We start from the raw sequence: 22849 nt of genomic DNA on the forward strand, positions 1-22849 counted from the left end.
AATGCATGCCCTTTCCCCCCCCCCCCAGTTTAGTTTAGTTTAGTTTAAAAATACAGCGCGCAAACAGGCCCTTCGGCCCACCGAGTCCATGTGGACCAGCGATCCCTATACACAAACACAATTTACAATTTTTAACAAACCAATTAACCAACAAACCTGTATGCCTTTGGAGTGTGGGAGGAAACCGGAGCACCCGGAGAAAACCCACACGTTCTCAGGGAGAACGCGCAAACTCCATGCAAACAGCACCCGTAATCGGAATTGAACCTGGGTCTCTGACGCTGTAAGCCAGCAACTCTACTGCTGCACCACCCCAATTAATAGCCTTAACCCGCAGAACTGCAGCCTTGATGTTTAAACAGGCTTGCCACAAGAAATGGTGGTCGGTTGGACACCTGTAGACTGCAAGTGGCTGTTCTTGTTATTCTGCCCCCAACTCGTTCCTTATCCAGCACCTCCTCACTGTTAATGGGAGGACTGGCATCGGTTTACCTGGAACTGAAGGAGGGCTTCAGTCCAAAGTACTGCGTCCAGATGTAACCTATATTCAAAACGGCTGCGATTTACTTTAAAAAAAAAAGTGAATTTCACATGCAAGCTATTTGAGAAATCTTGAATCGAAAACTGCCACCTTACCCCCTAGGAAGAGGTCAGAAATTGGAAAAATACAGGGGAACAGAAAATGAGAAGAGCACAGCAACAAGATAAATCCTTGAACAGTCAAGGCACATAAAGGAAAGCTTAGGGACACTGCCCTCCATATACAGAGGTCATGCATCCTGTAGCTTTGCTGCCATTAACTGGATGGCTCGACTGTAAAAGCTAAACTGGTGAGAGCAGAAAGATTATTACTGTCAAGCTGGCCATTTCATTTAAAACAAGACAAATCTACAAACGTAGAGATTTGACAGAAATCTCAAATTAAAAGCACATTGCAAAATGCCAAGATAATAAGGCTCTCAAACTCGGTCTGCAGGGAACTGTAAAGTACACGTCACCAGGAAAAGAGGAAGTCTTGTCCCTTGACCTTCAGGAATCACTGCTGCTCTGAGAGAGACATTAATGTCAGCGCGTTATGGGCCTGTCCCACTTACGCGATTTTTTTTCAGCGACTGCCGGCACCCGTCATGGTCGCAGCAGGTCGCCGAAAATTTTCAACATGTTGAAAATCCAGCGGTGACCAGAAAAAGGTACGACTCTTTGGGCGACTACTCACCACCATACAGGCGTTGCCCCGCGATGTTGCGTAAGTGGGACAGGCCCATTAGCACTTCAGCCACAGTAGACTGCCACTCAGCAGCTCCTTAATGATACCTTGAATTTTCATCAGGACTGAAGAGGACAAGTGGGACTCTGGGGATGTCCCAGTTTCTAATGAGCTGCTTGTCATTTTACAATGGGACACCACATAGAACTGAACATTAAAGTTTTGACTGGCAACTTCATTTCTTTAAACTAATGTCATTAGGGGCGGCACAGTAGCGCAGCGTTAGAGTTGCTGCCTTACAGCGCCAGAGACCCGGGATAGATCCTGACTATGGGAGCTGTCTGTACAGACTTTGTACGTTCTCACTTTAGCCTTGTGGTGCTCTGGTTTCCAACCACACTCCAAAGACCTACAGGTTTGTAGGTTAATTGGTTTCTGCAAATTGTCCCTAGTGTGTAAGCTAGTACTAGTGTGCGGGGATCACTGGTTTTCGTGAATGGTGGGCCGAAGGCCCCGTTTCCATGCTGTATCTCTACACTAAACTAAGGCATGAGGTTATACACACCAAAGAAAAACCCAACGTAAACATTAAAAAAGATTTAGATTCAACTTCTTCAAATTCTCCAGAGTAATGAGAACTTGCTTTTAGATCATACGAAATGGGGCTTTTATTCTCGACTTCTATATTCGAAGGAAAGAACTGCAGATGCCGGTTTAACCTGAAGATAGACAGAAAAAGCTGGAGTAGCTCAGCGGGACAGGCAGCATCTCTGGATAGAAGGAATGGGCGACGTTTCTTCTGAAGAAGTCGAGAATAAAAGCCCCATTTCATGTGATATAACAGCATGTTATCATTACCCTCAAGGATTTGAAAAAGAAGTTGAATCTAAATCTTTTTTAATGTTTACTTCTTCTGAAGAAGGGTCTCAACCCGTAACGTCACCCATTCCTTCTTTCTTGACTTCTACATGTTGTTCTGAAGTATGCTTCCCCTCCCTCAATCTAATATACGGTTCTGCCTTTACGATGCACAATCCTACAGTTAGAACGTGTCATGTTAGCAGAGATAAGAAAGTTTCACTTTCCAAAGATGTTAAAATCTATTTTGGCCCTGTTGGTAAAAATGCAGGCTGCACAATGTCAGATTGCAGTTTGGTTAACTTGTGAAAGAGGAAGCATGATGGGTTGCGTTCCTCTGGACGACTGAAGAATGGGCAACAGTTAACCGAAAATGATCAAAAGTTACTGTGGACACGAGGGTGGAAGTAACTTCTCACTAGAATGATGAAGTCACTGGTTTAATCCATTTGTACTATTATTGTACCAGCTACTTTCTTACTGGGACACCATTCCAGCCAGCACCAGATTACTTTTACTTCTCAGTACACATCAATCTGAGTAACAGAATCAGATTTGGCAATTATATTCCCCCTTGACAGAAAGTCCACATATTTGGTTTTAAGTTTTATTATTATGTGTATTTTGGGAAAACAGCGACGAAACTGTAACTAAATACAGGTTTCTGCAATTAAAGGTATCGATGGCACTGTAATAAATACAAGCTTCGATAATAAGGAAAAGCGAGTGCCAAAGAGAGGAAAATCAGAATCTGTCTGTGGATTTATGTTTGTCATTTGATAATCATTGGTTTGATGACGTGGCATTCACTGGGATTTTCAATGTTCATCCATTTTAAATGGCACATTTCTTTTTGGTTTAGTTTCGAGATACAGCGCAGAAACAGGCCCTTTGGCCCACTGAGTCCGTGCCGACACTATCCCACACACACTAGGGATAATTTTACATTGACACCAAGCCAATTAATATACATACCTGTACGTCTGTGGTGTGTGGTGGGAGGAAACCGAAGATCTTGACGAAGCCCCATGTAGGTTACGGGGCAGAAGGTACAAACAAGCACCCGTAATCAGGATCGAACCCAGGTCTCTGGCGCTGTAAGGCAGTTGCTCTGCACCACCGTGCCACCCCGAGCACCCCAATTTCATCAACATGCATCTAGTGCCAGTAAGACAGTGTAAGAAGGAACTGCAGGTGCTGGTGTACACCGAAGATAGACACAAAATGCTGGCGTAACTCAGTGGGACAGACAGCATCTCTGGAGGGTAGGAATGAAGAGGGGTCTCGACCTGAAAGTGGGTGTGGAGAGAGTGAGCAGCATGGTGGCGGGGTGAGTACCGGGCCCGCCCCTGGTGCACCGTGCGTGGTGTTGGGAGTTCTGTGGCTCCCCGGCCCGTGTAACCCGCTTGTTTAACCCCCCCCTCCCTCTCCCCCATGCCGTGATTCTACCGCGCCGACCTTGCGTTAAACTTTACCCCACTCACACGGTTAAAGCGGACAATCGGCAGAACGGTCACTGCGAGGGTTTACTCTCCTGACTTCGACGATGCAAAGATCCACGCGGACAAGACGATTTTCTCCACTGAAGCAGACGGCAGCAATGTAAACACCGCCGTTGAGTTTCCCGGCATGTAGACACGGACTTCCTACATTACCATACTGGCCACACATCAAAAGATGTCTCAATTGCTGTGTAGGACTTTGGGATATCCTGAAAACACTAAATAAATGCTCATTCTTTCTACCCGGAAACCCATCCAACAATTACCAGTGATGTTGTCTCTTATCTATCCTGCACAGACTGGCCCAGGGGATCAGGAGAACATTATTCAGCAATTCTGCCAGTCTAGGTCATTACATAAAATTCTTCTTTCGTAAGTAACATGGTTCTGCTGTATACACGCAGTTCCAACAGCCTTCCAGCTTCCCTGCCTCTATTCTAGGTCCCTAGGGTAGAGGAGTGGTGCAGTCTCACCATGCTAACTGCGGGGCTGATGAAATATCTTGCAGATAAATAAACAAACAAAGTGCACGCTCCACTTCCTGTTGACATGGGCATGAAATAGGTCTGACTTGAAACAACTCGTGTCTGCTAGTGATCCAGGCTACAGCTTTAGCTCTCAAACTACTCAGATCAAAGACCGCGGTACAGTGGCGCAGCGGTAGAGTTGCTGTCTTACAGCGCCGGAGATCCAGGTTCGATCCTGACTACGGCTGCTGCCTGCACGGAGTTTGCACGTCCCGTCCCCCCCCTCCCTGTGACCTGCGTGGGTTTACTCCAAGATCTTCGGTTTCCTCCCACACTCCAAAGACGTCCAGGTTTGTAGGTTACTTGGCTTGGTATAAATGCCAATTGTCCCTAGTGTGTGTAGGCTAGTGTTAATGTGCGGGAATCACTGGTCGGCGTGGACTCGATGGGCCGAAGGGCCCATTTCCGCGCTGCATCTCTAAACTCAACTAAACCAACACCATCAGCTTTATTATTTATAAACGTCACTCTCCTCCAAAAGAAAAATTCTCCCTCCTTGATGTTTTGACAAATGAACTGTAAGGGCGCAGCAATTGGGTAAAAATATCAACAATGTTTTGGAATAAAAGCAGTCAGTTTGTGGTTCTAATGTCTGAGCAACTAATGCACTAATCAACACAATGAACACACAACAACTTGATTTCACCTTCATTTTGCGCTGTGTTTATGTGTGAATAGCTGCGAATGTGTGGGCTTCAAAACCAGCAAAAAAATAAATTAATTAAAAAATGTTGGGTTGCCCTATCAACCAATTTTAGTTCCCATTGGAGCCCGAGTATTGGGAACTAGAGTAACACGACAATCGACAAAACAACATATAACCTCGACAACTTAACAACAGTTTCAATGATTTCATTTGGAGCAGCTGATCAACTTTTCTACACCTTTCAGAACTTCGTTTCCGATGGCCTCCAATTTTGCAACCAAAAACCAAACCGTTTTGAATGAAAAAATAAATTTTAAAAAAAACACATTGTACTGACAACTCACTAAGAACGAGGAACACAAATCATATACATCGTCACGGCGGCAAAATCTCTTCAGTTATAATCCAGGGGCTGGAACGTTTGCACATTTGTTAAAAAAAAACAGAAGCAAACCATTTGCTCCAAAACATAGTGGAAAGACAAATGACGTCATGTTACTTACTTGCAGGTGAAGGAGTACTGTAGCCACTGACTGGAAGCTGGTGTTGCAGTCCGTTTATGGATGGCGGTGATAGACCTCCCAGGACCGGCGGGAAGAAGAATGGATAGTGCGGCACGGGATAACCATTTACATGTCCACTGCCCGGTGGTGTGCACGAACTTCTGTTGCTTGACATGATGAAGCAAGATGGTCTTTACATGTGCACCATGAATGGTCAGTACATCAAACTGGAGAAAGGCCAAGAGACACTCAAGGCAACGGCAGCCTTTCTCGCGCAAATCGTCTTCAGAAACACACGGCTTTCATACCAGAAGTTGCAGAAACCAGTTGCCCAAAAAGAAAAATGTTAAAAAGTCAGTCTTGTATTCCTTATGGATGGCAAGCCTGATAGTCCGCAAACTCTATCCAAGTGCTATCTTAATGCACATCGCAGCGAACTCTTGAGGGGGAAAATGGTCTTCAAGGCTTGGTTGAGGCCTTCTTCTCCACTAAATCCAGGCCAGACTGGGCGTGCCTACACTGGAAAAGAACACAACTGTAAGTCCAGAGGAAAACTTACTCAGAAACAGTGAATAACCAGAGTTTTTCAAATTCATATCAAATGGTAGAATGGGCAGGCAGGTTTTATCCGAGGCCCAGTCCAGAAAACAGCAAGAGTTAGGGAGGAGAGTAAAGCTGCCCTTGTGTGTGTGTGTGTGTGGATGTGTGGGCCTTGCAAAGTTGCTGAACAGTGTTCAGAATAATTGCTCCTTTTGTTCTGTAGCATTTGGTTTTAAAACATTCCAGACCTACCACATGCAAATGAAACCTATGCAGAAGTTGAATTAGGATGCTTGAAATAGTAGAAATTCATCCCAAGCATCCCATCGCTCCCCCTAAACCAATTGCTGGGAAGAAACTCAAAGTTGGAATATCATTTTTCTGGGCACACCAAACGCGGAATTGTTTTCTCAATCAATTTAATGTCTGGAGATGAGAAATAATTTGGTCAAGATGTTTTTAAAATCTTTGATTGCAATGTGCGGCCTATCTTGTTTAAAGTAGCACTTTCAAACACGGAACAGATTACAAAAGTACTCAGTTGGAACAACATCCTTGGCTGGTGATAAATATGAGCATAAACCCACACTGTTGACCACACAAGCTTGGATCAATTTCTAACAGAAGAGCAAACCCGTATTTCCATGCGATAAAAATCCTCATCCATTAGTTGCCCACACGTGTTTATTAAAAGGACTTTCAGATGTATCTGTGGTTAAAAAAAATAAAGCTTTCTCAGTGCTCATAATGATCAGTATTGATTGTAATTGAGGGGAAGTTCAGCAAAGGCTATCCGAGAATAGTGTTAATAGAATCTAAAGCAGCCTAAGGTAGCAAAAAAGGTAAAATACCACTGATATCGCCATCCTTGCACATTAACACTATCCAACACACTAGGAACAATTTACAATTTTACCAAAGCCAATTAACTTTCAAACCTGTGAGGGCCTGCCCCACTTTGGCGATTTTTTCCGCGACTGCCGGCGTCATATCAGTGTCGCCAAAAGATTTTGAACATTTCAAAATCCAACGGCGACAAAAGAAATGTTGCGACACTTGATAAAACACCGCGCGCCAATACGTCATCACGCCACGAATGTTTCGGTGACCCGATACATCAGTCAATGATGCCGGCAGTCACTGAAAAAAAATCGCCAAGTGGGACAGGCCCTGTACGTCTTTGGAGTGTGGGAGGAAACCGGAGAACGCGGTAAAACCCGCGCAGGTCACAGGGAGAACGTACAAACACCATGCAGCACCCGTGTGCAGGATCGAACCCGTGTCTCTGCCGCTGTAAGGCAGCAACTCTACTGCTGCGCCGCCGTGAGACCCCAAAATCTTAGTCTATCTGACACCCTACATTCAAATGGTTCAGAAATTCATAGCAGAACCTCATGCAGTTGGAACACTGACAGGCTCCCGTGCACGATCGCATTCAGTTTAGGTCAAATTGATCCATTCTGATGGTAATTCCCCATTGTGCCCAGTGAAGGCAGCTTTCAGGCAGTTTGGGTGCCAGGAGATGTTAAATTACCTGCCAGATGTGTCTGCTGTGGCATTCCAATCTTAATCTACCAATTTAGATTTCTCCCAGCCAGCTGCAAACTCCAACAGATTTACAACTCAATAGAAACCGAGAGATAAGTCTTGAAATAGAAACATTTTGAGTTTTTATGTTGTTTACATTCCTACATTTATTCCTTAATACAAATGCTTAATTAAATGCAGAAACACTTCATATCTGATCACTATATTCAGAATCAATGTGAAATACCTTGCATGCCTGAAAGCAGGGATTTGATTCCTGGACTAAATCAAATGTTCATCTGCCGTGAACATTTATAAAGCAAATTCATTTGATCCATGCGAGTGAATTTCTGAAAATTAACCCAACAAGGTTCATAAGTTCATGTGATAGGAGTAGAATTAGGCCATTCAGCCCATCACTTCTACCCCGCCAGTCAATCACGGCTGATCTATCTTTCCTTCTGAACCCCATTCTCCTCCCTTCTCCCCATAACCCCTGACACCCGTACTAATCAAGAATCTATCTATCTCTGCCTTATAAATGTCCATTGATTTGGCCTCCACGGCCTTCTGTGGCAAAAAAAAAATCAACAGATTCACCACCCTCTGACTAAAGATAAACAATGGCAGTTGATGGAAAGTTAAGGTAAACGAGAATGCTGGGAATATTTAGTAGATCACACTGCACAGGCTATTTTTGATATGAACAAAGAAAGGCAGGTTTATCTGAGGTTGAATTTAACACCGAGTCCTGAGGGCTGGAATGTGCGGAGTCGTAAAGGAGATATTGTTCCTCCAGTTTATATTGAAACGGCATGACATTGCAGAAAAATGTAAGAGGCCAAAGCAACAAGCTCTTAAAACTGAAAGCAGAATTGAAGTACCAAGCAACTGTAAACTCAGGGACTGAATGGAGGAATTCCAAAAAAATGGTTAGCCAATTTGGCGTCTCTACTGTAAGAAAGCCACAGAGGTACACACCAACAGAAGTACACACCAACAGGGGTACACACCAACAGGGGTACACACCAAATATACACAAAAACATGTGAATCGCTGTTTCAACTTGAAGGTGCGACTGGGTCCCACTTGAATTCTCCCTCCTTACGCTCTGAGTTCTCTGTCTTTGGCCTCTCACATTGTTCCACTGAGGTTGCACCATTTCAATATAAGGTCAGAGAATAATAGCTCATTTTATAGACTCGTCACATTCCATCTCAGGACTCAACGTTATATTAATTATTTTATTTCATCTTGTATTCTCTCTCTCTCTCTCTTTTTTTTTCTTCTTTTTTTTCAATTTAAAAACTTTATTGGCATGATAAAAAAACATTGTTATATTGCCAAAGTATAAAACATGACACACATATTTGAAATGCCTAAGTATAAATACAAGTACACAGTGCATGGATAGATATGTCCCTGTACATAAACTTGCAATAGGCCGATAGCCCTTTATTGATGCTACACGTTCTTGTAGCTGTAAGCAGTACAACACAATAGCAAGTTTAGCAATTCAATATTAATTTCTTAGTGTTAGTTAATGTCGATTAGTGTGTGCGTACATATGTGCATGTTGGTCATTCACCTCTATCTCCCTCTCTCTCTCTCTCTCTCTCTCTCTCGGAAAGGAAAAAAGCAAAAAGACTGGTGAAGTATCTCCCACGGTTGAAAGGGACGATCTCATGAGAAGGGGAGCTGGGTGCCCATGATGATAATGAAGGAACCAGGGAGTTTAGAGCTGAATAGCCCCTTTTGGAATGTATAATTAGAGGAGAGGAGTTGAAAACACATCTGGCGAGAGGCTATGTTGCAGATGGGCAGAAGTATAGCGGATGAACCATTGAATGTGGGACTGGAGGGGTGTAAACCCAAGCTTTGCTTTGGGTGAGAAGAGGTGAGAACAGGAGTGCAGGAAATGGAAATTATGTTTATTGGAGTCTGGACAATGATGGTGCAGCAGAAATAGTCGAGGACAAAGCTCGACAAGCCAGAAACACTGGAGTGCAAGGTGCCATCTCTAGAATGCACTCAACGGACCCAAAGATATAGGGATTACGAAGTGAGTTTTTAAAGGCAGGTTGGAAGGAGATGTGGTCAAGATGCTTGCGGCAATCTATGGGCATGTTATGGGTATCCGTTGATGAGACAGAAAAATCTAAGGGAATAGTTGAAGGAAGACCATGTGAAAGAGATAGCAGGGGTCAGATGGGGAGGGGATGGAATAGGCAGCAAAGGTGGTAAAATGGTGAAGTCTTGCATGCAGGCAGAAATTTGCACTGATATAGTCACGGGTACATTGGGGAAAATGTGATGGTAGGAGGCAGAGGGTAAATGAAACAATGATTTTGTTCCACATAGCCACAAAGAGATCGGCTTCGCTCGTTCATTCAGTCTGTCATTGCAAGCTATGTTTATTTGTGTGGCCTGTCTCGCCTTGGAAGTACAAGGTACGGCAGAAACAAGAAAGGGAATGACAGAACAACATCATTTTGTTGTCGTACCTAAAAATTGAAATCAAAAATCAAATCAGTATTACCAGGAATGAAACTAATAATTGAATTTTCTTTTATTTGTAATGACTCTTGTGTTGTATTGCGTGAACATTTCAAGCATCAACGTGCTTGCTTCTCTCAAACTCTGTTAGGATTGCGTTTGCTACACATACAAAATAATAACCAGGTTGTCAAATGACATGTTACCATCTTCAGCATTATGCTGTACTCTTTAATCAAATATAGCAGCATTTGCAATTTTCAAATTGGGAAAATAAAAACTAGTCAACGGCTCACTTTCAAAACATTTTACCAAAGGGTACATTCCACTAAGACTAAGCTCTCTATTTTCTTTCCTGAAATTATTTTGCCTCATCTGTTTGGAAAAATCATGGAACATGCTTAGCTATTTCTAAACAAAACGTGGTTTAAAAATGATGAACAGAAGCTTCTTTGGTTGTATCGTTTCAACGTGAAACACAGCAGGCCTCACACTGAGGATTATATTTGCCATTCTTTTCATTCACAGCAACGAACTGTATCATCAATTCCGACTGCTGCTGATTTGTTTTGAACACTGCAGTTCTTTCTTGCTGATGTAGGCTGCATCGGACACAATTATAGGGATGTCGACTGAAGTGGTGGGTGATAGGAACATGCCTGTGTGACCACTTAGCTGCTTATTTAAGCTGGTTGCTAACGTCGGCGGGCCAACGTTGTACCTTTCATCTGCACCACTTTAATGTCATCCCAATATTAAATAGTACTGCTGAGGACAGCAGGACCAACTGTAAAAATAACATCTGAAAGCTCCACCCTGTTAGCTGTGTCTCTAATGGAGTCTTAAACGTGCTGGAGGTTGCTCTTATGTGAGTGGACAGACTGAATCATCTGGACGAAGGACCCAGGGGAAAGAGAAAAAAAAAATCAGGTGGAGAAGATGTGCGATTAGGACAGAAAAATCACGCCACCTCCATTGCGAGTCTACATTCCTCTCCATTCAGGCATCCTTTGAAGTCTAATATACAAGGATAGAGTTCCCATGCAAGAAACTCTATCCTTGCACATCATATATTCACAAGCTGCTCAAAGATCACTATTGAATTTCAGCTTTTTAAAATATTTATACGATTAACAACTTTGAAAAACTGGACTTTCAGGCACGGTGGCGCAGTGGCAGAGCTGCTGCCTCACGGGGCCAAAGACCCGGGTCCCGATCCTAACTATGGGTGCTGTCTGTACGGAGTTTGCACGTTCACCCCTGTGACCGCGTGCGTTTTCCCCCCGGAGCTCCGGATTCCTCCCACTTTCCAAAGACGTGCAGGTTTGCAGGTTAATTGGCACGAGTAAACCACAAAAAGTGTTGAGAGTGGGTGAGAGAGTGGGATATCATAGAACAAGTGTGAGCGGGAGATCGGGAGAACAGGAACGGGAGATCAATCATTGACTTGGGGTGGGGCCCAAAGTTTCTATGTTTCCATGCAGCGTTTCCAAAAGCCAAAACAACCATGGTTTTGATCAAGGTAGACACAAAAAGCTGGAGTAACTCAGCGGGACAGGCAGCATCTCTGGAGAGAAGGAATGGGTGACGTTTCGGGTCGAGACCCTTTTTCAGACAGGATTTTGCCCAGGTCACTGGAGAGGAACAGAGATTGTGGTTGATTTGCTCTCCTTAATCCTGCCACACAAAGGTCACAGGGAGAACATGCAAGCTCCACACGGACAGCACCCAAGGTGCTGAGCAAACCCGGGAATCTGGCGCTATCAGCTGTGTTCAGCGGGGTCAGATATCTTGCTCTTTTGGATGTTCATACACCGTGAACCTGAAGCAAGCCTCCAAAAGATAAGATTAATCAAACTTGCAAAATCTTACACTAGAATAAGGTAATTGCCTTCAGGGGAGCATGAGAAGTGTGGGGGGGGGGGAATGATGATAGAGTCAGGAAGTGGAATAAAATGGCAGCATCACTTCCAGTGGAAGCATATAATATCTGAGTGCTACGTCAGGTCTGAACCATAGACAAGTCATGCAGGACTGCCATCAGAGATGATATTACAGACTTTACTGTCCAATGGCCAAACCAGATTCAGATCAATTTACTGTCATTTACCACAAGATGCAGTGGAATTCCTTGTTCACACGAAGATCAGAGTAAACAATATACATAGTAATGATAGATATAGCAATAGATATAATGTGCAAAACAGGAAAATAATACAAACGTTGCGATGCAATCTAAACTAACGCTAACAGATACTAAAGTAATGACGGAATAATCAAATGAGGTAAAGTTAAGAATAAGAGTACCCAGGAAAGAGATGATGGGTTCAGGAGTCCGATGATAGTGGGGACTAAGCTGCTCTTGAGTTTGGATGACCGGACTTTCAAGCTCCTGTATCGTATCTTTTCCCAGTATGGAGAAGAGGGAAAAGGGAATTGCCAGGGTGGCAGGCAGCTTGACAATACTTTCAAGCCTTCTGATGCAACACACGGTGAGGATGGACTGGATGGAGGGAAGTGACAAGCCCGAGGTGGACTGGGCTGTGTCCACCATTCTCTGCAGGTTGGTCAGCTAAGGGCAAAGATGGCGGCATACCAGGCTGAGATGTTTACAGTGCATCTGCAGCTTCAGAGAATCCTCATGGATATGCCCAACCTTTTCAGCTGCCTAAAAAAGTACACATACGTTGATCCCACATCAGTGTGATGGGACCAGGTTAGGTTGCTGCTGGTATGGAACCTGAAGGTGTTGACCATATCTACAGCAGCTCCTGTTGAGGTGGGAAGGATCAAGTTCACCTCTCTCCCATCACCCATTTGCTTAGGTCAACAACCAATTATTTTGTCTTGCTGGCGTTAAGAGACTAGGTCATTGGTTCTGACACCTTGACCCAAGGTTCCTGATCTCTTTCCTGCATTCCATCTCATTGGTGTTGTTCATCCTGCCAACAACAGTGGTATCAGTGGCAAACTTAAAAATCAATGTGTGACACACAGTCACATATTGTACAGGGAATAGAGCGAGGGACGTGACACACCAGTGTTGAGGGTCAGGGTGGAGGAAATGTTCTGTCCACTTTTAATCAATGGAGGCCAACCAGTCAGGAAGTCCAGGAGCCAATTGCAAATGGAGATCACAAGGCCAAGATCCAGGAGTTTATTTGGTAAAATGTTGTTTAAGGCCGGGCTGCAATCAATGACAAAACTCTGATTATTAATAACCACTTTCTGTTATTTGCACTTTACCAGTTTATTTATTCATGTGTGTGTATATTTATATCATGGTATATGGACACATTTATCTGTTTTGTAGCAAATGCCTACTATTTTCTGTGTGCTTAAGCAAAGCAAGAATTTCATTGTCCTATACAGGGACACATGACAATAAACTCATGAACTTGAACTTGAATAGCATAGGGTGGCACGGTGGCAGAGTTGCTGCCTGACAGCACCAGAGACTCAGGTTCGATCCTGACTATGGGTGCTGTCTGTAGGGAGTTTGTACGTTCTCCCTGTGACCACGTAGGGTGTCTCCAGTTTCCTCCCACACTCCAAAAACGTACGGATTTGTAGGTTAATTGGCTTCGGTAAAATTGTAAATTGTCGCTAGTGGGTGCGCGCAGGAAAGTGCGAATGTGCGGAGATCGCTGGTCGGCACAGACTCGGTGGGCCAAAGGGCCTGTTTCCGCACTGTATCTCTAAACTAACCTTTAAACTAAGCTTCCTGGCATAGGCGTTCTTATTGTCAAGGTGATCTAGAGCTGAATGTAGTGCAAAGGGATGACATCTTCTGTAGATATATTTTTCCTCTACCCCAATTGCAAGCTGTCTAGATTGCCCAGGAGACTGGCACTGATGTAGTCATTACCAATATTTCAAGCACTTCAATATTGTCAATGTTAGAGCTATTGACTGGAAGTCATTGAGACAGGTCACTTGACTTTTCTATGAGTGCGGTTTAAAAAAAATCCTTACAAATAAGCACGTTAATATAGATGTTCAAGAAGGAACTGCAGATGCTGGAAAATCGAAGGTAGACAAAAGTGCTGGAGAAACTCAGCGGGTGAGGCACTATCTATGGATGCTGCCTCACCCGCTGAGTTTCTCCAGCACTTTTGTCTAGGTTAATATAGATATCAGTACACGTGTCTTTCCTTTCCCAACTCTCTGCTCCCTCATAATTGAATCCGTTTCTTCACTTTTTTTTATTGATCATCTTTGATCAGTCCTAGGACAGCATTCTTTCCTATGAATTGATTTAACAGTTCAGCAGATCCTACGTAAAATGGTTGCGAAGTTTCTTCCACTGAAAAAAATGAGCTGACATTATGGAACTATACAACTATTTTTTAGTTTAGTTTCGAGATACAGCGTGGAAACAGGCCCTTCGGCCCACCGGGTCCGCGCCGACCAGCGATGCCCGCACATTAACACTATCCTACACCCACTAGGGACAAACTTTTGAAATAAAAACCATTGACGTCCTCAAATCAAACCATGTTGTTGAGGTAATTAGAAAGCGGTCCAAGTCAACAAAACGACTTTATTGCCTAAAAACAGAATATCATTAGGAAATATATAAATTCTATCTATTCAGTTAAGTATAAAAGAGATAATACTGAGCAAGCAAAAAAGGAAAAACACCACTGATATCGTCATCCTTGCACACTAACACTATCCTGCACACTAGGGACAACTTACAATTTTATCAAAGCCAATTAACTTTCAAACCTGTACGTCTTTGGAGTGTGGGAGGAAACTGAAGATCTCCGAGAAAACCCGCGCAGGTCACAGGGAGAACGTACAAATTCCGTACAGACAGCACCCGTAGTCAGGATCAATGCGCCACCGTGCCGCCCTAGTTATTGCTAGTTCAATTACTTGCCTATTACAATGGTCCAAACACCATTTTAGTCCCACAGATTAATACTAACACAGGTTAACTGCTTTAGACTATTACCTCACTGCCGTGCAGAACAAATATACTGTTGCCATATACACAAGGAACGCTAGACATAATTGCTGGAGTAACTCAGTAGGTCAGGCGAAAAGGAATAGGTGACGTTTGGGGTCGGAACCCTTCATTAGACTGAAAATACTCCAGCAATTTGTGTCTATCTTCGATGTAAATCAGCATGTAAATCAGCATCTGCAGTTCCTTCCTACGGGGAAAGTTTGTTACTGTACATAGCTGACGGGCCCAGGTCTTTATATTTTTATTGGAAAAATTACAAGCTAAGTAGGTAACAGGGGAAAAAATGGTAAAGAAATCCAATTAAAATAGACTGAATCTGAAACTCAGGAAACTCCTTCTAAAAACGCAGATTATGTAAGAGTGAGTGAGGGGGGCCAGGTTCCTGACATCGTCCAAATTAAAAACAGTTGCTCTCTTTGTTCGTCAGATTCCAAGCAATCCTTCTCCATGCACACATACACAAGCACACATTTTGTTTTGCATCATTCCGACACTGCAATTCTTCTACAAGCCTACAGACCAAGCAGCACAATCATATTCACAGAGGCAGCAATGTTACTCCCAATATCCTGTTACTTGATCATCACATCCTTGCCCTTTATTCTCCTCCCTTTCCCGTGCGTGGTCACGGTGGTGCAGCGATAGAGTAGCTGCCTTACAGCATCAGAGACGCGGGTTCGATCCTGCTTGCCTGTACGGTCTCCCCGTGGCCTGCATGGGGTTTCTCCGGGATCTCTGGTTTCCACCCACATACTAAAGACGTATAGGTTTGTAGGTTAATTGGTTGGGTCTCATTGTAAATTGTCCCTAATGTGTGTAGGATAGATAGCATTAGTGTACGGGGATCGCTGGTCGGCGCAGACTCGGTGGACCGAAGGGCCTGTTTCCGTGCTGTATCACTAAACTGTTCTTCTGGGCTACTACCTCTCCTCCCTCTTTCCTCCCCTGCTGCTCCCCTCGTAGGATGTAGGTCTTTAGACTGAACCATCAGAAGAATCACAGCAAAGGAAATCCTATCAATGTCACGCAACTGAGAATGTCTTTTTAGTGTGGGAGTTAAACTGTTAAGGGCCTTTCCCACTGACGTATCAGCTCACCGAAAAATATGCGGCATGATGCGGCAGTGACACGGCGTGATGACGTATGACGCACGGTGATCTTCCAAGTGTCGCAACATTTTTTTTGTCGCCGCTGGATTTTGAAATGTTCAAAATCTTTTGGCGACACTGATATGACGCCAGCAGTCGCCGAAAAAAATCGGCAAGTGGGACAGGCCCTTTAAAGGATTGAAACAACTACAAAATGTCATCGTTAATAACCGTAGGCCATAACAGTGCACGATACTAAAATGAAAACTTCACAGTGCACGGTTCTGTTTTCAATCTTTCTCACATGAGGACGCTAACTTTGCATGACAACCAATATCCATCCTTCCACAGGAAAGTATAAACCTATGAGGATTAAATGAACAAAGGTTCGGTCTGGACTTAGAAATTCCACAGTTGGCTAACTGAGAGCATCGGGCATCTACCTAGCCTTGTCTGAGCATGCAATGCCTTCAAGACAGGATAACATAAACAGGAATGATAGTAAACAGAATTCTAAAAGATAGCGTGGAGGTAAAGGCACGGACTGACCCGATGAGACATTCCGCAAAGCACAACCAACAGCAGTCATCACAAAGACAAACAAAATGCTGGGGTAACTCAGCGGGTCAGGCAGCTTCTCTGGAGAAAAGGAATAGGTGACGTTCCGGGTTGAGACCCATCTTCAGAGTGAGAGTCAGGGGTAAAGTGAACGAGAGATATAGACGGTACACACGTGGCCGTGGTAGCGAGTCTGGGCTAAAATGTGGCCGTGGAGCTGGAGAGCAGGAGGAATCACAGAGGGGGAGCAGCAAGAGAGGGTGTTGCAGAACTCTCGTGGGAGAGAGGAGCAGAACTTCTTCAAAGTACGCATACCTTGAGGAGATTTTGCGGACAAAACGTGCAGGGAGGAACTGCAGATGCAGACAGACGCGACAAGCTGGAGTAACTCAGCGGGTCAGGCAGCATCTCTGGAGAAAAGGAACGGGTGATGTTTCGGGTTGAGACCCTTCTTCAGACTGAGTCATCACAATTGAAATATTCACAAATAATATGAAGGAGCATTTGAGTAACCAGATGAGAACTTCGACTGATACTGGTGGATTGCATTCTCCAATGGGTTAAGGATTTGTGTCACAGAGGATATTGTTCCTGTAAAAAAAATGTTAAACTTTACTCCCACGCAATAATGAGCTGATCCAAGAGGCGGTAAGCAGGGAGATGCAATGTGGCTTGTATCTTGTTTGAGGATATCTTTCCTCCTCCTCCTCCTCTCCTGGGGACGTCGGCTCCAGCTGCAGTCTGTTTCCATAGAACTGGGTGTTTTCTTGAACCTCGTCCAAGAATTTATTCTTCATGAGTGAACCTGGACAACAAACATCCCATCCCTGCAGGTGTACCTTCCCAGAGGGGGTTGCTGGCTGGATGGCAAGCAGGAAGCATTCTTCTCCCTGGCCCAAGAGTCAGTTGCAACTCACACCCCTATCCACCCAAGTCAGACAGAGTTAATTCCTGCCGATATACATTTCCATAGGTACTCAATGTCTGCGGCACTTCAGTTCGCACCAGCAGGAGATGTAATTATATTAAATTACCACGTTTCCGAGATACAGCCAACAATTCACTCCATACAAAGAGCTATAATATGAAATATGAGCACCTTCAGATTTAAAGCTTCTTTCCGTCAAATCCAAGGGCACGTTACCTGTTACTATTAATAATACCAGACATGCCCCAACAGTTCAGGAATTATTTTTCAACAGGTTCTGGTATGTACTTACTGCAACAAAAGAATCCACAACTTGAGCGGAAGGAATATTTGAAATCTTATTTGTGAGCGGCACAGCAGTTGTAGTCGTTCAAGGATGGAGGCTTCCATTTACAACAGCATGCAATCAATGTTCATTTCTCATGTGCCTGGACAGCTTGTGCGTGAAGCCAGGCAGGTTCGGCGAGCTTTTAATTCTCTTTTTTCTTTTCCAAGAATCCCTCATTGCGTGGAGGGGGGAAATCTTAAGAGCCAGACGCCGTGGTTAAACTGCTACCTGTCGCAGCAGGCAGCGGTGTATTTCAAGGCAATAAGCCAGAAATGTCCCACAGCGCACAGGAGATGATAAGAGCTCATTTTGAAACAAATATCGCTGCTAAACTGACTGAGGCAGGAGTTTCTAATTACATCCATTACCAGGATGCATGGACACCAAGGGACAGCTACGAGGAACGATGCACTAACACTGTATCAGCTCCCATAGATTTTACATCGCAGATTGAAAAATTGAACAGTGCGATCTGAATGGGATCTATGAACCTTTCTAACTCAAGTGGACACATTTTAGCTCAGCACAAGCTTTCCCCGGCCTCTCCCTCCAGCCAGGAAATTAAAATCCTTCCACCGTGTGTTCTGGATTAAATGCATTATTTCATTAGAACATCGTAGATCATTGTCATAGCTATTGTAAAGAAAAGAAATGCACATGCCAAAATCCCTTCATGTGTGCCAATATGATTCTTAATTCATCATCTGAAGCTGCTCCCAGCATTTCTACACCAGTTACAGATCTGCAGCCAACAATGCTTCCACTGCCTCCAGTCACAACACAAGTCTGGAAGTCAAAATCTTACAAACTAATTGCATCGCTGAGTAGTTTTAGTTTAAGTGAACATGGTTAGACATCCATCAATACTTCTTAACATTCACACACACACACATATATATATATACACACACACACATATATATATATTTATATTATATATCCGAACCCTTAATCAAATGTGACCTTTTTGAGTGGAGGAAGAGATTCATCAAACCCATCTGTTACAACAACAAAGTGAATGAGACGTGACAAGCAGTGCAAAGTAACAGAGAAGATAAATGGCTCGGACTGAAGAGACAAGAGACAATTGTAACTACAGACTCCTTTCATTAAAAGGAGAATTCTTAACCTTCTGAAACTAAATCGCTATTGGCATGTCCTTGAGCTAGTTACTACAACTCCAGACACTAAAGTAAAATCCTAATTTGTGAATTAAATGTTGACACCTGCAAATAACTCCTCACCCTTCGAGGATACCTCCACCAAAATTGAGCCGGGCAGGCATAACCAAAGAATGCCACCAGTTAGAAACTTCACTAATCTGGAGCCATTTGTGGGCCAGCTATTCCTTTGTTGACAAAGTTCAAGTAAACCATTTATTTTGTTGATCCCGTTCCAATAAAATGCAAAAATCCTTCTGGAGGCTTCCTTCCCCACAGTGCTTCCATAGCAACTCGTAGACGGTAATTATTACATCCAGTGCAGACCACCCCTGCCGCCTCCCAATCACCGACCCCACCCCCACCGCCAACACCCCACCGCGACCCTGCTAACAGCACCAGAGACCCGACAATCCCATCCATTATCTCATCTCAACGCTGGTACCAAATTGCTTTGCCTGCTAAGTCAAACGTTTAACTGAACAATCACAAAATGCATTTTCAGCTAAAATCTCTTGTACAGCCAACTAGGTGCACTGGTGGATTATTTGTTAATGGTTCTAAAACAGATCTCTGACTCAGATTTTTGTGTTGTGTTTGTTTAGCTGTTGGTTTTTCGACATCTATTAATACAATAGAAGATCTTCCGCTCGACTATCCTTCGTCAGTAAACAACCAAAATGTCAAATGTTCGCATTTAGGGTTTCCACCAGTAGCCACTGTGTTGTTGTGGATTGCCAGAGCCCGTGTATATGGGTAGAATCAAATGCTTCAAATATTTTATCCTGCATTCAGGGCTTTGTATTACCTACAAATGACATTTGGATGTATAAAAATATCACTCCCAAAGATCGATGAATGAATAACATGAATAAATCTGTATTTTCAATGTTGCTTAGGTCCAAAGAATTCAGACAGGGACCTTCTGCAGTAAAACCCTTACGTCTTCATTGTGATCTATACCGCTGACGTTCCCTTGTCCACTGCCTGTGTTGATGTTACATCGTAATTGTCTCTTTTGTCCAGTGATACTCTGAAATGTCCACAGCTTTTTAAAATACATTTGCATTTAAGTGGATTTCAAAGCACCCGCACTCTGTACAAAGGGTTGATCCTAAACTTCCTGTGGGCTACCACTTGAGTTAAGAATGTTTAATTGTATCAAAAACAGAACAATGAAAATCCTACTTGCCCCAGTAACAGGTCTGCAAACACAGCACTCACAGATAAGAGGACATATGTTTAAGGCAAGAGGCATAACCAATTAAATTTAATATTACACTGGGGGGCAACTTTTTCCAGAGGATGGTGGGTTTATGGAACAAGCTGCCCGAGGGGGTAGTTGAGGCAGGTACTATAACAGCGTTTTAAAGACACTTGGACAGGTACGTACATGGATAGGAAAGGTTTTGAAGGATGTCTGCCAAATGCAGGCAAATGGAACATCATGGTCGGCATGGACATTTTGCTACGTTATAGAGTCACAGAGAGTCACAAACAAAAAACAAAATCAATAAATGAAAAGCCCCAATGTTAGTGCAAATCCTCATTCCCACTTCTATAAACACCTGCCTGTCCATGGCTTCTTCTGCCACTACCGAGAGGGACAAATTAAACTTGAACAACGACAATGTATCAAAGTTAGATGCTGGAATTCGGTGGAAATTTGTGAAATTTCGGATAACAAGCTCATTTCATACTGGAGAATCAAAGCAGAGTTTGTATCCCTTCATCATCACCTCTCCCACAGCCAACAACGGACCATTGTGGGCCCCAAGGCCATCGCTGCCGGTTCTGATTTGTTCTGTACCTCTAGTTCCCCTCTCTGCTGACTATCAATCTGATGAAAGGGTTTCCACCCGAAACGTCAACTACTCCTTTTCTCCAGAGTTGCTGCTGGACCTGCTGAGTTACTCCAGCATATTGTGTCTATTTCATACCTATACTTGGCCAGTTTCAAGCAAGCACACTAAACACAATTACCACAGATAACCCTATTTACATTACAATATAGGAATTATATGCAAGAAAACAGGCAGCTGGTAATATATTACAGGCTGGGTAATAAATAACCTGGATAACCCAGTGTCTGGACTCTCTTCTCAGATGTCTTGGTTCACACGAATGAAACATGTAAATGGTTCAAAGTTGAGGTCTGTTATAGTCACATAATTCAAGCCGCAGTGATAAAAATATTATCTGATTGGTTTGAAGAGCTTATCTTTGTAACGTATAAATTCTGTACTTGGAAAAAAACGTTATTATTTAATCGAGTAGGGTGCACAAAAGTCAGATCTATTAATGCCCATTCTTTTTCCTTGTAGTACAATACCCAGGGAATTCAGAATGGTCTCCTGAATTTGCATCTTCCATTCCTTGCTCTATTGAAATCAAAAGTATTACCATTTTCCGGCAACTTCCATTTCCTAACACTTTCAATTTCGGGAAATCTCCCAAGATAGCTTCTTTCCTGCCGTTTAGTTTGAGTTTAGTTTCGAGATACAGCGCGGAAACAGACCCTTCAGCCCACCGAGTCTGCACCGACCAGCGATCGCTGCACTTTAACACTAACACACGCACACACACACACGCACACACACACACACACGACAATTTACACTTATACCAAGCCAATTAACCTACAAACTCGTGCGGCTTTGTGGAGTGTGGGAGGAAACCGAAGATCTCGGAGAAAACCCACGCGGTCACAGGAAGAACATACAAACAACGGACAGACTGGCACCCGGAGTCGGGATCGAACCCTGGTCTCTGGCGCTGTAAGGCAGTAACCCTACCGCTGCGCCACCATGCTGCTATTATCAGACAACCTCTCACATATTGAAAATGTAGTCTCTCTCTCAATCGACCTTGTTGCAGTCCTTTTTTTAATCTACATTTCCTCTGTAGTCGTAAACACTACATTCTGCAATCTGTTTCCTTTTTCTTTCTGCACTAACAGGTGTACTCATAGATGGTTTGATTGTACTCTTGCATTTTGTTTGATTTACCTGTATAGCACACTACACAAAACTTCTCACTGCAACACAGTACACAGGATTGCAGTACATCAATACTAATACCAGCAGTGCTTTAAAGGCCTTTCTTGCCTCCACAACACCATCCCACCACAAAGCCAAAACGCTACTTTGAAATAGAAACCCTTAAAATAAAGTTACCTTCCCCTCAACTAACAATGAATCATTTTACATTTCTTCATCAACTGCTTTGATCTGTCGTTTTCACACCTTACTCTTCCATATCTCTGGACTCCAAGGGTCTCGGCCCAAAACATCACCCATTCCTTCTCTCCAGAGATGCTGCTTGTGCCGCTGAGTTATTCCAGCATTTTGTGTCTTTCCTAAAATAAAGGCCCACCGGCTATTTGAAATGAAAGACTCATTGACACCAAAGTGATGGCCACCCACCAAAACACCAAGTGGTCAGGTTTGAGGAGGGTTGGGTTTAAATTTGAAACTTAAAAAAATGTTAACCTTCCATCTGATCCAGATTTCATCCGAACAGAATATTAAATATTTTCAGCAGAGTATGCTGCAAAAGTCTTACTTTTACCCAGAGTAGGGGAGTTGGGAACCAGAGGACAATACAATACAACGTTTATTTGTCACATTGCACAAAAAGTGCAAGTGAAATGATACGTCAGCAGCGATACAATGATAAAGGGCACACACAAAAACACAATAAAATTTTTAACATAAACATCCACCACAGCATTCATCACTGTGGTGGAAGGCACACAATTTGGCCAGTCCTCCTCCATTTCCCCCCGTGGTCGGGACCTCAACCCTCCGCAGCCGTTGCTGCGGGCGTCCAGATGGTAAAAGGACAAGGTACAAGTCCAGGTAAGTCCAGAGTCGGCTCCTCCCCAGGACACAGGTTTAAAGTGAGGGGAAAAGATTTGATAGGAATCCGAGGGGCAACTTTTCTTACACAAAGGATGGTGGATATATGGAACAAGCTGCCGGAGGTGGTGGAAGGAGCGGGTACT

The 22849-nt window shown here is 43.5% G+C and overlaps 1 protein-coding gene across 1 annotated transcript in view; it reads right to left on the bottom strand.

Annotated features, from left to right (window-relative positions):
* Positions 1–22849, bottom strand: part of raraa (retinoic acid receptor, alpha a) — a 531083-nt gene that overhangs the window by 189073 nt on the left and 319161 nt on the right. The window contains exon 6 of the mRNA XM_055656972.1: positions 5244–5762. Within this exon, the coding sequence (XP_055512947.1) occupies positions 5244–5418 (175 nt within the window). The 5' untranslated portion in view covers positions 5419–5762. The remainder of the gene's footprint in view (positions 1–5243; positions 5763–22849) is intronic.

The sequence above is a fragment of the Leucoraja erinacea genome, chromosome 27, assembly GCF_028641065.1.
Source record: "Leucoraja erinacea ecotype New England chromosome 27, Leri_hhj_1, whole genome shotgun sequence".
Taxonomy (NCBI): domain Eukaryota; kingdom Metazoa; phylum Chordata; class Chondrichthyes; order Rajiformes; family Rajidae; genus Leucoraja; species Leucoraja erinaceus.